The following is a 16,385-nucleotide window of genomic DNA, read 5'->3' on the forward strand; positions in this document are numbered from 1 at the left end:
GTTAACGAAACCAGCCTGCCACGCCATCACCTCTAAATCTTTAGCTCAGTAGACAAATTGGTTGTTTACCATTTAGAAAAAAATAACATAAAACTTGCCGGCAATTCGATCTTAGACACAAATTAGCGATTTTACATCTTCTCACCATTTAAATACAAGGAACAGCTGTGTGTTAGGAATATTTCCAGAATTGGAGAGGAATAACAGCAACATGAGCACTGGTAAAATCCCCCATTTGCTGTGAACCCGCCATATTTGTTGTTGTTGTTGAAGCTATTGTGCTCGGCCAAAAGCCAAGAGGCCTGAAAAGAGTACGAAACTCAAGAAACTTGTAAATGGTAAACGAATTTCTATTCGGAACGTCCCAACCGGGAAAATGGGACTACCTTTTCAGATTTCCGTTTGTCCCGGGAATTTTCCAGTGGGACGAACCAAAAAAACGTTTACCATTTACATCCCAAGAGGAATTTAGTCCGGGAATTAGTGGTAAATGGTAAACAACCATTGAAACGTATCATTTCCCGTGATGTATCCCGGCGGAAGTTACAGAGGAAGTCTGAGCACCAATTTCCTTTTTCCTTTTTTCCCGCCCCGCCAACTTTTCGCGTGCCTTTCACTTTCACGTCTTCCTCAATATCTGAAAGCCTGGAACAGGCTAGAAGTTGTCAAACAAAACATTTAACAATGGAGCTGTTCACAACAAGCTCTCTCTTGCCGTTCGTTTTAACTGCGAGCCTGATACGCAGAACTCTGACGACTCCTGTAGCGACTCAACATAGCGCCGTTTTTGACAAAATAGCCAGAGTCAATCAACAGTACGGTAAGAATCTTTTTCTTTTATCAACCGAGGTTAACATTTGTCTACCAATGCGCTGTAGCTCTAAACGAATGCGAATTTTGAGCCGTAGTTTAATTGTTCAATCTCCAGAGCACAAAATGATGCAGGCTGGGTTCTTACTTGTTATGAGCGCAAAGCACTTTTAATATTCAAATTTTGGGACAGACTTGGCGACCATGAAATGTTTGTATTTATGATTATTCTTCACTATTCCTACATGAACAATCCACTCTGGGAAAGAGTCCTTCATGTACAGTTCAGATCAAGATATTACGTTGCTTGAAAAAGCGTTTTCCGCTTTGCACGTGAATCGACTGTTGAGTGTTGTCCAGGTTGAATATACTCCTTTTTCTGATTACACGTCTACGATTGGAAGCACCTTTTTGCTAAACTACTCATTGAGCAATGTTCTTATAGGCTCTTTGGTGGTAAATTTGTTGTAGTTCTTTCTAGAAAGATTAAACCTGTTTTAGAGACCACGAGGTGTTGGTTGTTATAGCCTGTTCCAGGCTCTCAGATAGAGGGAAGAGGCGAAAGAGTAGGGAAGACGCGGAAGTGAATGGTACTCGAAAAAGGGGGAGGGGCCGAGAAAGGAAAAAGGAAGGGAGAGCCCGTCCTTCCTCTCCTCAGATACTCCTCCCGTTTTATTTTCATGTTCGCGCTCTCTCAATCCCCGCGGACCCCACTATCTCGGATCCTGGAGCAGGCTATGGTTGTTTTAACAACGTGCTTTAAAAGGCACGGACGCATTCTTGTGAAGAGAATATTCCTTAATTACTTTGTGGTTTAAATAGCTGGCTGATATCGAAAGAAAAATTTCAGAATTACGTGTCTGAAACACAGATGACACCTCAGAAATACAAACGTAGTCGTTAAACATGGCGCAATTAAGCGGGTTTCGATGACCGGGAATATATCTTTGAGCTGCCGACGAACTTCTAAGAAGTGTCTGGCGTTGTTCTCTTCTCCCGTTCAAAATTTTGTACTAAGCCAACAAAACGGGGTATTAAACGAAGCAGCGTGCCATCTCCTTAGAGTAATTGCCAATATCCAGGTTACGTGTAAGGCGAAACAGGAGCTTTCCCTCTCTGGGCGAACCCTCCATTAAGGCTTTCTGTCAAGGCATTTAACAAGTACATACATACATTGGATTACACTATCTTCTGTTTGTAACCCACGTTGGAGGATTGCTGTGCATGCTAACCAGGTTCCACAGTGTCTTACACTCACTTCGGCAGGAAGGGGCCTATGAAACACGGTTTTGTCTGTTAATAGGCCTGACGTCTATGTCATGCTGGTTTGCTCTAATAAGGGTGAAACAAATTGCCATGGCACTGTTCGGGAAATAATGCGTTATAGGAACTGTATAAAGCTTGGTGTTGTAGGGGGCGGTAATGGAGGTGTGTCCCAGAGACGAGATGCGACTGTGTGTTAAGGTACTTTGAAAGCACTTTTGACACTAATTAAGGCTCCCATATACTTCATATTGTAGATCCAGATACTGAAGACGTGGCCATCATTGAAGGCGACATTCGTCGACCCCCAGTGGAGTCTGCGTCTGCTAGCAATGAATACTCCAATGCTGTTCGCCACAAGTTTAGACTGTGGCCTGGAGGAGTAGTTCCTTATGTACTAGATAAGAACATAGGTAAGAAGAAGAAAAACGAAAACAAAACATTTTTCCCCCCCTTCACTGTCCTCATGCAAGTTAGCCTGAGTATATAGAATGTCAGCAAGTCCACAGCAACAAACCAATGAGTGGTGCCGGTTAACTATATATTTTTTATTCTTTTGTTTACTTCTTCATCGCCTTGCCGTATGGATCAGTTTGCCGTTTCATAGTTTTCTAGCCTGAGTATTAGGGATTAGGGCGGAGGGTGTTTTAAAGGATTGCGGCACTGTCTGCCTCTTTCGCTTATTTTTTTCCCCTTCCTTCCCTCCAGGAACCCAATGCCAGTTGTAGCTTACCAGCGTCCTACGACGGTCTTGTCAAATTCCTAGCTAAATATCAAGGGATTTTTGTTGGCGTACATCGTAAGAAAGCATTTTAAGATTCTGGGGAAAGTATTTTACGTTTGTGGAGGAGTGAAAGAGAAAATCTAGATTTTATCAGCTAATTTAGAGTTTCAAAAGAAAGCCATTGGTCACAGCGAATCTCCTGCGATTACTGACAAGGCTGAGCTAGCCTCTTCATAGGATTCTTAGTTGACTTGTGATGTTACACCATGGTATTCTAAATTTTGACGATGATTTCAGATCCTTAAACTTGTTCTCACTTTAGTAAACCGTACAAAGCACATGGAAGCTCTACGAAAGGCGATTGAAATCTGGGAAAATAATACCTGCATCAGGTTTATTCCCCGGACAAATCAGTATCGTTACGCCTACATCTATTACGGTCCCAAAGGGTAAGAGATCTTTTTTGAAGCTTACGTGTTGTAATCAATAATTATTTGGATTGACTGCACTGCAATATGATAAAATGAGATGCAATAATAAATAAATATCTTCTCACGGCAGTGGGAGAAAGAAAGAGTCTTGGGTCTCCGGTATGATTCGAACATATGACATCTAAGACACTTGGTGGGCGCCCTATCCAACTTAGACGCGGCGGAGAGACCTCTAGTGAAACAAGGCCATTTACTTGGATTACAAGTTATAGGCGTCCTGCAAACTGCTAGGATCAGCTGTCTGGATATGTAAAAAGAAACATACGTGAAAAAAGAATTCATAACATGCTGATAAGACTGTTCACGGTCCCTGATTATTTGTAAGATTGTCAGGAACAACCGCCTACCGGCCACCTTCCTTTCAAATGGTTTAAGGCGGTAGGCCGAAGCCAAGATGGCCACCCGCAATGGTGGCTGCTCGATTCAGACAATCCTAAGGAAAAATGGGGGCCGGTGAACAGTCTCCCGTGTGATCATCAGACTGAGCCTAAGGGTCATATCTCGTGGTGTTAAAACTCAATCCTATATTTCGTGAAAAAAAGGTCTTTTAAAAATCTCCGAAGAATTTAGAGCACTGGAAATTGATGTACCCAAGTATCGCTGCTAGAAAGTTATGACCAATGATTTATACCCTGGCACAATTTTTACCACCTGATTTCAACAGGCTTCTGTCTCAAAATATGGAAACGTCGAATGATAATCACTGCTGTATTCACAAACGGTATTCTTCTTTTAACCGCTATTTATCTGCCTCTCTACCTCCTTTAATTTCTTTGTGCCGCTACCTCGGTGCCGCTTCTAGATGGATCGCCAGGATTATTAACTCTGTCCAGTGCTGTACTTCCAGTTTCTAATCTAGTAATGTTTTATGTGAGCGACCTATAATTGTACATTCGTAGCTCAAGTCCCAACCTCAGGTTTTGGGGATTTTCTTTCTCTTAAATGATTACCTTCCACTCTATTGGGCAGGTGATCAGAGCTTTCTACCTCCTTGACAGACCTCGCTCCTGGGCTTCGATCCCTATCTCTATGGGGGAAGGTTGGCTTTTGGGCGCCAACCACTCGCCACCGCACGCCCAGAATCTGTAAGAGTACTCCCACGTCATTCATACTCAAGACAGGAACTTAGATCGGTGGTGCTATTTTGCACCCCTTCCAAACAAGGAGCATTTGCTAGGGGCCGCGTGCACATCCCCAAATTCCGCCGACGGGCCATAAAGAGGCCACTGTTAAATAAAAGCATTTTTTAATTTGCCACGAGGGTAAAAAAAATAAATAAATAAAAAACGGACAAATTAATACCTTTTTAGTCGAGTAGCAAGTGTTCCTGAGCGAACTCTCGCTATAATTCTACGCTTACCTCACCGAGTGTTTCTACGTAAAACAAAACCTAGACAGAAACTAGCCACTGTCAGTGACTGATATGCTTCCCTATTTTTTTCAGTTGTAACTCTAATGTCGGTGCACTTTGGAGCAAACCCTCAAAGGTATCCCTTGGTTCACGCTGCTATCTGGTTTCCATAGCAACACATGAGCTTGGCCATCTCCTTGGTCTTGGACATGAGCAAAACAGACCTGATAGGGATCAGTATATTGACATTTTGTGGGAAAACATCGATACAGGTCACTTATTTCAGTGCTTCATAGTCACATTTTCTTTTCTTTTTGTGTAGGAATAGAAGTATCACTTAAAACCAATTATAATTAGGTTTTGATTATGGCGCAATGTTCTCATTAAGACCTGGCCTGGGTTGTTTCAACGTTAGATAGCGCTATCAATTGGATAAATCACTATCCAGCGGATAAGTATTTAGAAAACCAATTGCGCTATCCAGCGGATAACATTATCCACTTTTTGAACAACTGAGGCCAGATGTTCCCTGTGACAAACTTGCAAAGCTAAAACTAACAGTCAGTAATATTCCATCATTTCCAAGGGTTTTCAGGGCGTGTCACTGTATCTTGTTGCAAAAATCCACAGCAAAGTAGAGTAGAATAGGATTTCCAGGAATGACAGAGATAACGGAACTTACAAGAGACGCCCTTTAATCAATCCTGGTTTCCATATGATCGTCGAGATCGTCCCGATCGTTTCAAAAAATTTCGAGACGATCTAGACGACTGGGAGCCTTGCTATCTGCTTTTTCTCTCGATTTTGCGGCGTCGAGAAGCTAGAAGAGTTCCACGAAAACATAGTATCACGTCGAGAACTTGATGTCACGGACTTTCTCTAGTTTCAAATAGCGCCCATACGCGGTGCGAACATTTTTGCATTATTTTGTTTCGACTCTCGATTACTGGTAAGAAATAAAAGTGATGCCTGTTTCGGGATATCCTTCGATCGTCCCGATCGTTTCAGTCGTCTGAGAGCGTTTGCATATGCCAAATCGCTTCAAAATTTACACGATCGTCCGGATAGAACTCAACTCTGTCCAAGCGATCGAGGTCGTCTCAGTCGTCCGGGTCGTTTGCGATCGTCCGGGTGACGTTTCCATGTGATCGTCCAGATCGTCTGAACATTATTTGAGACGACTTGGACGATCCGGACGATCATATGGAAATCAGGCTTTTTAAAGCTTAAAAGTTAAAAAGTTAAAGTTAAATGTTAAAGTTAAAACTTAAAAGTTCCAGAGGTGTCCAACACCAGTTTTCTAGTCTTACTAAAACAACATTTTTTTAAAATTACAGCTAAACATAGAATCTTCCGAAAGAGTAGCCACTGGTTCTTCCAAAGTCTCGGAGTTCCTTATGACTACAGTTCCATAATGCATTACAGCCGCTACCAGTACTCCAAAAATGGCGAACCAACAATGGTATCACGTGACCCTAACATTCAGTCGTTTGGGGGTCTCATCCCGAGTAAACTGGACATAAAACAGGTTAGTCGGCTTGTCACGAAATTTTTCCGTCAGTTGTATAATTGGCTAGTCTTGTCACAAACTTCCCCCAAATATTTAATTGCTAGCCATCCAAATACAGCATATTTTAGTTGACGGTCTTGTAGCTCTGGCTCTCGTACATTGATAAAGACCTAAAGTTGATAATCCAGCCGAGGATGAATGTAAAAGCTCAACTACTTTTCCTGCCAAGTTTGTTTTTTAAAACAATTTCTTGTTTCTGTCTCATTTCAGATGAACCTTTTGTATTCATGCTCAGGTATGAATCATTTCATTGTTTCTAATTAATTATTACATCTCGAATGGCTTTCATTTCTGAAAATTGAAGGAAGTATCTCACTACCATTGTTCTTGTTCCAGAAATTCCTCTTTTTCCAAAACATTTCTCTCTGCGATCAACTTCCTCTCCATATCTGAACTGTATTGCAATGAATCAGTCACAGGACACAGAATGGGGAGTTAAATATTTGTGCTACAGGACGAGCATGAAAAAACTACACTTATCATGGTCGTCTAATGGTCCAATTGGTGGACAGGATTGTATTAACACTGCCATGCCTTATGAACGTACTGCCAAGCTTTGGAACAACAGTTTCCTTTGCTTACCGCGCGACAGTTTGTTGAAGCTACGTTGGTCTGTATCTGGGGAATTGAAAGGATGGGGTTGTCTGTTTATGAGGAATGGGCAACACGCAAGGACAAGATACTTGCTTTGTGGGAAGACCAAGTACGAAAAGAGCGGTAAGCTTGATTTCTTACAGCCTGACCTTTCCTTTTTTTCTGGGATACAAAGTCTTTTTGAACTATTATTTCAGAGACCTCGGTGATACAGATATGATCATCATCATCATCACCATCATTAATATTATTATGATTATTAATAATCGGTCATGAGTTTTGGGAATCTTTATCCAAAAGGATTGAATTCAGTCAATTTTCAACTATCCAGGTCAGTGTATGTGACTTACTGAAAAACAGAATACCCAGCCTTTTACGGACCATTCATATTTTACAATTGCGTCTGGTATTTACTATTTAAATGAGAGCAGTAGAGGCTTTAAGGACAAAACGTTTGGTTACAAAATCTGACTAAACGTTTGATTATTAAACAAAAAAATGTTTCTTTAATCTCTAATCAGATGGTGGCTGGTCCAAATGGTCCTCTTTTGGCCCTTGTAACAAGAAGTGCGGTGGAGGATTCAGAACACGCGTGCGATCATGTGACTCACCGACACCCAAATATGGTGGAGACCCATGCAATGGAAATTACTACGAAACAATTTCCTGTAACACCAATCGTTGTCTTGGTAAACTGATCAGTTCTTTTTATTGTTTTTCAGTTTTTTACTGTTATAACAGATTTGTTTGAATGTTATTTTGAAGACCTGATACAGATATGATGGTCATTATCACCGTCATTATTATTATTATTATTATTATTATTAGTATTATTAGTATTATTATCGGTTTTCAGTTCTGGGAATCTTTATCAAGGCTGATTGAATTCAGTCAATTTTCAAATTACATTGTACCAGGGCCAGAACCAAGAGATTTTAGATTGTAGCCGATTATCTACTTAATTGTTTGACTCTCGGATTCTTACTAAGGATACTGAGACGCTTTTAACTCTTTCAGGGTTTCCTTCATGGCCGCATGATTTCACCTTTATGTTCATAAGCTTCACTCCAAGACGAAAAATCTGCATCCCCATATATGAGAGATACCAGTATATTTACTGGGCAAAGGCCAAACTCTGCTGGGCCAGTACAAAGAGATACATTGACGTGCGATGGTCTGATAAGGGGCCTATAGAAGACATGCGTTGTACTCAGGTCAAACAGCAAAGCGGAAAGTACCAAGCTGGCGGATGGCATAACAATTACCTTTGTATTAGAAATGCACCGTACAAGTGAGTAAATGTATATAGGATGCTTGGGGGATTAGAGGACTTTTGTGAGAGTAAGGAAGAAAGCGTAAACTAATTTTCGTTTCTGAGATCTCCGCTTCTTAACCGGAAATTCCCCCTGACGAACAGATAATTTTCGTTATTTAACCTCAGCAGTGTTTATAGCACTAATGGTAGTGGGGCCGAGCGTGACGATTTTTCAGTCTCAAACGCCAAACAGTCGAGTGTACCTCACGCCTCACTTTCGTTGCTGTTTATCACTGATACTTCTCTTTGATGGATGTTTGTTCGTTTGTCTGCTAAATAAAACAAGGGATTTTGACTTAACCCACCTTATATTCAGTTAGAAATCAGAATGATCCCGTCGAGGAGGGCTCATTTCCCATCCAGGATTGGTTATCTCGTTTTGGGCGAAAAAGGCATGGTGACTTCAGTGTAAATACACTGCAACTTCCCATGAGACCATGCGCTCCTCCTAAGTGTCGTAAGGGACGCCGGGACGAGACGACATGACCAGTTTGTTTAAAATTTCGAGACTAAAGGAAAATGAATTTTGGATCGCAGGACTTGAGTTTAAATTTTTTAGCACCAACGCCACTTAGTTTAAAGCTTAAAGTAAAAAAATATCTTAATTCCAGCAACTAAAGGGAGTAAAATTGTTAACGGCTGCAATGTAATCGTTCTGTGCAAGTAATAAATTTAATTTTTTTTCTTGTTACATTCAGTTTTAGGTGGTCAACAAATGGCACTATCAGAGGACTGGCATGTATAAGATGGCAAAATAACTTGTTTGCCTATCGAAACCTTTGGCAGAACAATTACCTCTGCGCAGAAGAATACCCTCGGCCAACACGGTGTACGTTAGATTCTTTGAGAGGAAAAATATTTATCTTTTTTTTAACTTGGATAGAGTACATAAGAATTTAACTTCAGCAACCTTTGCCTACAATTGACAAATTGAGCGAGAGAATGATACGGGATAGGGTAAAAAAGAACGCAAATACTTTTTTTAGTGACCTTCTCACTGCCGTCGTGTCATAGTTGCTTGCTGTTGTTTCTCGTTTACTTAAGTTAGACGGCCTTTTTTTATACATTTTAGTCCACTTGCATGACGTTATCAAAAAAATTTCTCTTCACCATTCATGGGGGAGCTTGCGCGTTTTAATGACGCTGTAAACTTTACCGGTGGGGGTTTAAGCTTCTGGCAGTTCCAACCAAGCCGGGCAGGTTACAGGGCCGGGGAGGGGTCAGACTGAAAGCAGCACCTAATCCCCCAGGTTGGGGGTTTGGCGTGGGGTAACAGCCCCAACTGGGAAAAACAACTACATCTTGTTACCGAAACTGCAACAATAGGGCGAAAGCTCAGGATAGTCCCATTCCGGATGAAGAAGATGAGTGAGTGAGTGATTTTTTAGGGAAAGTAGACATTCTTTTGACTGAAAGAACCCGTCTCTTGGAGTAACATCACGTGGTCTGAAATGAGTGAATTAAGAAGCTCATGTCGTTCACTAAAAACAATTAAACAAAACAAAATAACAATATCATCATCATCATCATCAACAACAACAACAGGAACCCTCTAGTTTTAAAATGAACCCAAGCGCAAAAACTTTTTGTATATGTGAAAATATGAGTTTATTTGCATAAAAATGGAAACTAATTTTCACATCAATGACTTCAACTTACATATATACCCTCGTTTTGGGAAAGAGGCTTGAGACAACTCCGAAATGGCTTATTATTTATTAATTAATGCCTCTATTTCAGGCTATATGTATTCTTGGAACAGTGATATAATCAAAGGGAAACTGAAAAACCTTTTTATAGTTAGTATCAATCGTAAAGAAATACTAAGACCTGTTTGATTTTTTCCTCTTTAGCTCTTAGCACAGGTTGCTATCCAGGATGGCGTTCTTTTATCGTTAACAGCGTTCCATATTGTTACCTTTCCTTCCGCAACAAAGATCGGACCTGGGATGAAGCGCAGAAATTCTGTGAAGAGAAGAAAGCGACACTCGCCAGCATCAATAGCAAACGAGAACAGGATTTTGTCAAACAGATTATCGCAGATAGTGTGTGGATTGGTCTTTACAATAAAAAAGAATGGGAATGGACGGACGGGTAGGAATAGCGATGAAAAGAACCACTTTCTTAATGCTGACTATAGCCTCTGTAGATGCCAGTTACTAATGTAACGGTTTATAAAGGTACGGAAAAACGGGCAACACAAAACGTGCAACTTGTCTTGCAACATTGCTGCAAAACAAGTTGAATAGCGATGCTGCGCGTTTTACCACCCACGTTCAAACCCGTTGACAACCTGATTTGTTGCAAGACAGGTTTGATGTGGGTGGTAAAACGCGCAACATCGCTATTCAACTCGTTTTGCAGCAATGTTGCAAGACAAGTTGCACGTTTTTTGTTGCCCGTTTTTCCGTACGTTAAAAGGCAGCAATTTAAAGTTATGAAATTCAACCACAACAACAAGAGCACTAATTGATGACACTATTTCTACTTTTCCTAATGGAGACGGGACCGTCATTTTTCGTGGTCGTGGGAGCCACACTAAGCTGGTCTAGCCGATTGCAGGGCAAAAGAAGTACCTTTTTTTCTCAGTTATTTTAAGATACTGAGTATTGGTCCGGCTCCAGGAATTGAACCCACGACCTCCCGCTCTGCAGTCAAGCGCTCTACCGACCGAGCTAATCCCGCTGCGGTCAAGGTAAAATAAATGTTTAAGATTTTGTCTGAAGAAGACACTCTTCTGATGCAAGATAAGCAGATACCGCGAAAGAGAACTAGAAAAGAAGTCTTTTCTCAAGCGCACCTTTGTCTCTATAATCCTCCGTCCCAACACGCTTTGAAGAGCAATTTACGCAACTTTTATGAAAAACGGGAAATCGGTGTTGCTAGTACTACTTTTCCGACAACAAATGTTAAATTGATTAGCCTTTTAAGAGTTTTGGTCTTATACTCTTCATCTCCTAGAAAGTAACAAGTAAGCTTAACGAATGGCCCAAACTACAGTACACGGACAAATCACTCACTACTCCACGTAAAGACCGGTGCTGTCTTTATACACTCCCCCCTTACCACCATAAAGAGGTTGTATCTCATTTATATTGCGCCCTCTCTCTATACCCAGTAGAATATAAGTATAAAATCTTAAATATCTTTGTTTGGTTTGTTTTACACTAAACGCAAAGCATTTTAACCCTAACCAAAAATTTTTGTTGTTAAACTTCTGTCAAGCTCATCAAATGGATGGTGGTTTGTATAAGCTCGACTACTGAATGTCCCTTTCACACCAACTAAACATGTTTCATTAAACCAGGTTTTAAAGAATAATAAACAGACCCAGTAAATTGGAATATAGGGTTCACACAGGATTCAAATTAAATTCAACATGTTTTGTAATTTGCACTAAATTTGCAATCAATTCAGTTAGTTAGCAGCTTTCATAAAGGAAAGAAAATTCACACCATGTTCAACTAAACAGCTTTTAAACATGTTTAAGCTTCGGTATGAATGGGGCTTAAGTCAAGGTGGCACTTTAAGAGCATGCTTGTTATGACCACCTCCCTGAGGTGTTCCAAAGGCTCCTCCTCCTAAGTGCTCAGTGTTCCCTGAGCCTCCCTGGATGAAGCCTTGTTGATCAACCCCGGGCCATAGTGATCCCCACCTACTTTGCTGCAGCGTTTCTCGGCTTAGTAAAGCCTGCAGCTTCTGTAGTTCTCATTGATTTGCTGTGCGCACCGGGAGCAAAGTAACTGATCAAAGGAAACTGAGCAAAGTATCTGCTGCCAAAACCTTCATTTGTTAGTAACTGTTGTGTCATTCTGGTCATTTCAGGAGCAGCGTCACCTACGTCAATTGGAGTGCTGGTGAACCCAACAATGGTGGCACATCTAATGTGACTGAGGAGTGCGTGGTGAACATCAGTTTCAGTGGAAAATGGAATGACTTCCCATGTGACACGAAATTTAACTTCATTTGCAAAATGAAAGCAGGTCAGTTGAGAAAAAAATTGGCTGGCCGTGTGTCCTTCTCTCCTCGGTTACCATTGCCATTTTAAGACTTAAAAGTCATAGACCTGAATCCTGCATAGAGAGGCTTACATTGCCAAGATCGTTACTTACTGACAAAATCCGTGAATTGTGGGATGTAGACAGAGTGTCTTGTAGGCTTGTAGCGACTTTATGGCCGTGGTTATTGAGATAATATGCTCCTTATTATTGCCTAAAAGGGGAGGTTCCCCCCGAAAGGGGTTCCCCAATAAGTCTTCAGTTATTTGAAAAGGTCCGAACTTCACGAGTTGAAGTTCTTGAAAGTGTAAGAAAATCTGTCAATTAGCTATCAAAAATGTTCGGTAAGGTAATTAATACATTTCTAACAGACGCGTCTGGTATATTTACCATTTTAATCTTTCCACTGCTTCATGAGACTGACTTCAAAAAAAGCATGCTGTGTTCTTAAAAAGGTATTTAGTGGGGTCCCATTTTTCAGTAGTTATACGAACTACTGACATACAACGGGTACCTTTTCGGAAAAAGAGGGATAAGAAGGGAGATAAGACGAATCGGGTACCTTTTCTATCAAGAATGATATATAAAAGAGTAAGGGGTTAAACAAATGGCTTAAATTTGCTCAAAGTTTATTGTTTTAAGTAAATTGAGAGTATATAAACGAAAGCTTCGCTTTTAGGCTTGGCCAAATCTATGTACAGTTGACTCCCGACAACTCGAACCCTCGCTAACTCGAACCTCGCGCTAACTCGAACCAAAATCGATTTCCCCTGGATTTCCGTCATACATTTACAGTCGAATCCCGGTAACTCGAACCCTCTGTAACTCGAACCTTCCGCTAACTCGAAGCAATTTACATTTCCCTTCAGATCGTTTTCTATATAATTTTACCCTCGATAACTCGAACTCCCAATAACTCGAACTTTTTTCTATTTCCGTTGAAGGTTCGAGTTATCGGGAGTCAACTGTACTTTAATTTTACCCTCGGTAACTCGAACCCTCGATAACTCGAACCTCCCGCTAACTCGAAGTAGTTTTTGTTTTCCCTCAGATCATTTCTATATAATTTTACCCTCGATAACTCGAACCATGTTTTGAGCCCTTAAAAGTCGGGAAAAAAAAGTCTACTGGCGTCCCAAACATTGAATTCTGAATTTCCCATTGACGTGTTGTAGGCATATAATTTACTATTGGAGGTTGACGTTGTTTGTCACAAATCTAACGTGAAACAGCTTAAATCTCATAACAGTAAAAAGCATGCTCTATTCAGTTAAGCGAGGTTTTGTTATGTTAAGTTCTGATTTATAATCTAGAGGTATCTTTTAATTTTCTCTTGGCATTTCTACAATTAAATGTGATTAAAATGTTCACTATACAGTAAAACTGTTTTTTTCCTTACTCCCGGTTATTTTTTTCGAGCTCTCGATAACTCGACTCGTACTTATCATTGTGTTTTACTTGGCTTTTAGTTTTGTAACAAGAGATGGTCAGTATTCCTGATGGACGTCGCTTGTAAAAGACTGCTACCATGCAATATTATGGAAGCTGTTAATACCACCATCAATTGTCATAAATATCTATGCGGTGGTGTTGCTGGAATAGTAATATAAATGAGTTTGCCTATACTTTTCTTGTCCCTCGAGCTACAATATACAACAAGTTGGTCTTTTTAGAGGATTTTGAAACAACCTTTCGTTATGTAACGTTTGTTAAACGACAAGAGTCAAGAGGATTGATCCTCAGACTTGAAAGAAGCTTAACGATTTACTTTATTAGTGAGTCCTGAGTATGTTAAACTGCAAAAAAATAAAATTGCCTAGTAAACACACTTTCAACCCAAAAAGTGTAATAGTCTGGACAACTTATTACAACTGTAGTTACAGTACTTATACATAACTTATCACTGGGTATTACTCAAAAGGGCGTTTCAGTCTAAAGAAAGAACGATTTAACACGTGTCTTGACTTTAAACCCAATTTACGACACGCAACCGTGATCATTCGTTTTTCTCTATTTGGCCCTTAAAACTTTCCTAACACTTGACCACACTGTATTGCAACTGACAAGCTATACTTAACTGGTGGATAAAAGTAAGCAAAAATGCTTTGCTCTTCATCCAGCAATGCTGTCAATGGTAAGTTTACGCTTGCTACCGAAAATTAGAAGAGAGTAAGGCAACCGTGTAGACATTTTCTAGGCGTAAATGTGATGAAGTAACGGTACTGAATAGAAAACGTATACCATGAGAGGACAGAGAGCTTTTTCCTCTCTTGTGTATATCGATTCTACTGCCGTAGGCGTTTATCCAAACTTTTGATCCCAAGATTCACAACAGATGAGAAACTCACTGTCCAAATATTTTTCCCCATTGTGATCCTTTATCAGGGAATGTTACAAATCATATCTGAAATTACTCCGTATCTGTGAACGTCAAAAAGATCTTAAACTACTAGGGGGAAGGGCAGGGTAAGATAGCAGCTCCCAGGTGTCTTAGTGTTCCAACTTAACGGCAATAAATTAAAGTTCTTTGTAGTCTCTAAAACTGTATTTTGTGGAATAGTATCTTTAGGAATTAAAAGGGAGTTTAAGATGCAAAGGGGGAACAGCAACTAGGCTTTGATAGATTAGCATAATATGCCGCTTACAGTGCTTGTACATTTCTAAAATCATGCCAATAGTTATGCTAGTTTTTGTAAATCATGCCCATTTTAACAAAAAAGCAAAAACTCTGCTTCTCTTTTTTACTTTAAATCTAGATAAAACACCTTGAAAACTATGCAACAAAGAAGTGAATGGCAAGCACGTTTACCCTACTTATAATTCCCTGGCTCTTATCACTGTCATGCAAAAGATAAAACAACAGAACTCTGACAACTATTAAACTCAAATAATAATTAACACGCCATCTCGGGTAACCGAGCTAGTTATGAGCATGCGTCGAGTCCTGTGGAAAGATGTCCTGTCACTTCCTGTGGGTATAGATCCCACGAATGTGACAAGAAGCAGACAGAAAAAGTGATACTGATCTCAGGCCAATCAAAAAATTGGTTGCATGATCAATAAATGACAATTTTGCGTTGCAAAACTAGCCAAAAATGTTATTAATGACGAATTATGCCAAAAATTATGGTAGCACTTTCTATCAAAGGCTAACAGCCAATAGGTTTAATAAGTAAGAAAACAAAAAAATGTCACATGTGTGACATTGCCGTCAATGTCAGGAGAATTCCGCAACATTAATTTTGATAAATTTATTTTTGTAACATAGCCCGCATGCTTGCCCTATATAAGTCCTATTGAACCACTATGAACAAAATCTCTATTTAGATTTTTTTCGTAATGACATGTTCAGCTGTGTTTTTCGTCTCTTTTCCTGAGTACCCAAAACTCGACGGCAATGATGAAAAACTTTCTACACTTTTTTTGGAATTTAGCTTCGTTCTAGCCACTCAATCCAACAGTAAAAGCGGTGAAGATGTTTCGCCGATAATAGAGCCTGAATGATTCGTTCAAAAGTCTGCCGTAAAGACTGACATTTAAGTGGAAAAAGACCACAAATTGGTCTGTGACGGAAAACTTCTAATTTGTCTAAGGTGTCCTCCGTTTTTAACGTTTGTTTATCCTTACAAAACAAGTTAATTATAAAGTAAGCTCAATAGCGAAAAATTTTGCACTCTTGTTAATGGCCGAACAATCAGACTGAGGTAGGAAAATTTCTCTTGCAATAACAAGACAAATTACTCAAGAAGACATAAATTTTTAATTATTACTCACAAAAACACTGAACTGCTGTCAGGTGTTCTCAAGAAGCCGTAATGACCAGCCATTGTTCGTAAATGAATATAAGTACAGTAGGATGACAGTCGTCTTCGCTAAAAAACAAGTTTCTGGATTTCGCCGAGCAAAACATAAACTGACATCTTTTAAGCAAATCCAAACCATACTCAACGACTTCTGACGAACATGTGAGCCCGTCTGCAGAGTATGGCAGAACTCGACGAGATCTCGCGCGTGCAAGGTCGTTTTTAGGCCTTTATCTCTTATAAATTTTTAAAAAACCTCGCGCGTGCGCCTGCCATACTCTGCAGACTGGTATGATGTGAGTATTTTAACTTTAGGCGGACTTTAAGCCTCTTTTACTTTTGTTTCTGCTTAGTTTCCATTGATAGTTCACGAATAAATAAGCAAATTTTCTTTCTCAGTTTTACAGAAAGAATTTTCATCCAAACTAGACGATTATCAGCCAATAGAAGCGTTAAATGTTTTTGT

The 16,385-nt window shown here is 40.0% G+C and overlaps 1 protein-coding gene across 1 annotated transcript; it reads left to right on the top strand.

Annotated features, from left to right (window-relative positions):
- Positions 1-2,186: 2,186 nt before the first annotated feature.
- On the top strand, positions 2,187-13,950 carry LOC140926220 (uncharacterized). Its single transcript, XM_073375995.1, has 13 exons — positions 2,187-2,238; positions 2,331-2,486; positions 3,120-3,246; positions 4,733-4,911; positions 5,977-6,167; positions 6,420-6,444; positions 6,546-6,926; positions 7,325-7,492; positions 7,821-8,094; positions 8,817-8,947; positions 9,972-10,212; positions 11,944-12,101; positions 13,586-13,950. Exons 1-13 carry the CDS (start codon positions 2,187-2,189, stop codon positions 13,591-13,593), a joined length of 2,091 nt encoding a protein of 696 aa, XP_073232096.1. The 3' UTR covers positions 13,594-13,950.
- The last annotated feature ends 2,435 nt before the right edge of the window (positions 13,951-16,385 follow it).

Source organism: Porites lutea, chromosome 2, assembly GCF_958299795.1.
Source record: "Porites lutea chromosome 2, jaPorLute2.1, whole genome shotgun sequence".
In the NCBI taxonomy this organism is placed as follows: Eukaryota; Metazoa; Cnidaria; class Anthozoa; order Scleractinia; family Poritidae; genus Porites; species Porites lutea.

Bases quoted from the DNA above. Each gene is read 5' to 3' on its own strand.
- LOC140926220 (XM_073375995.1), top strand. From the start codon at position 2,187: ATGCGTTATAGGAACTGTATAAAGCTTGGTGTTGTAGGGGGCGGTAAT. The intron at 4,912-5,976 runs GTCACTTATTTC...TTAAAATTACAG, and splicing joins GTGGGAAAACATCGATACAG to CTAAACATAGAATCTTCCGA. The intron at 8,095-8,816 runs GTGAGTAAATGT...TGTTACATTCAG, and splicing joins ATTAGAAATGCACCGTACAA to TTTTAGGTGGTCAACAAATG.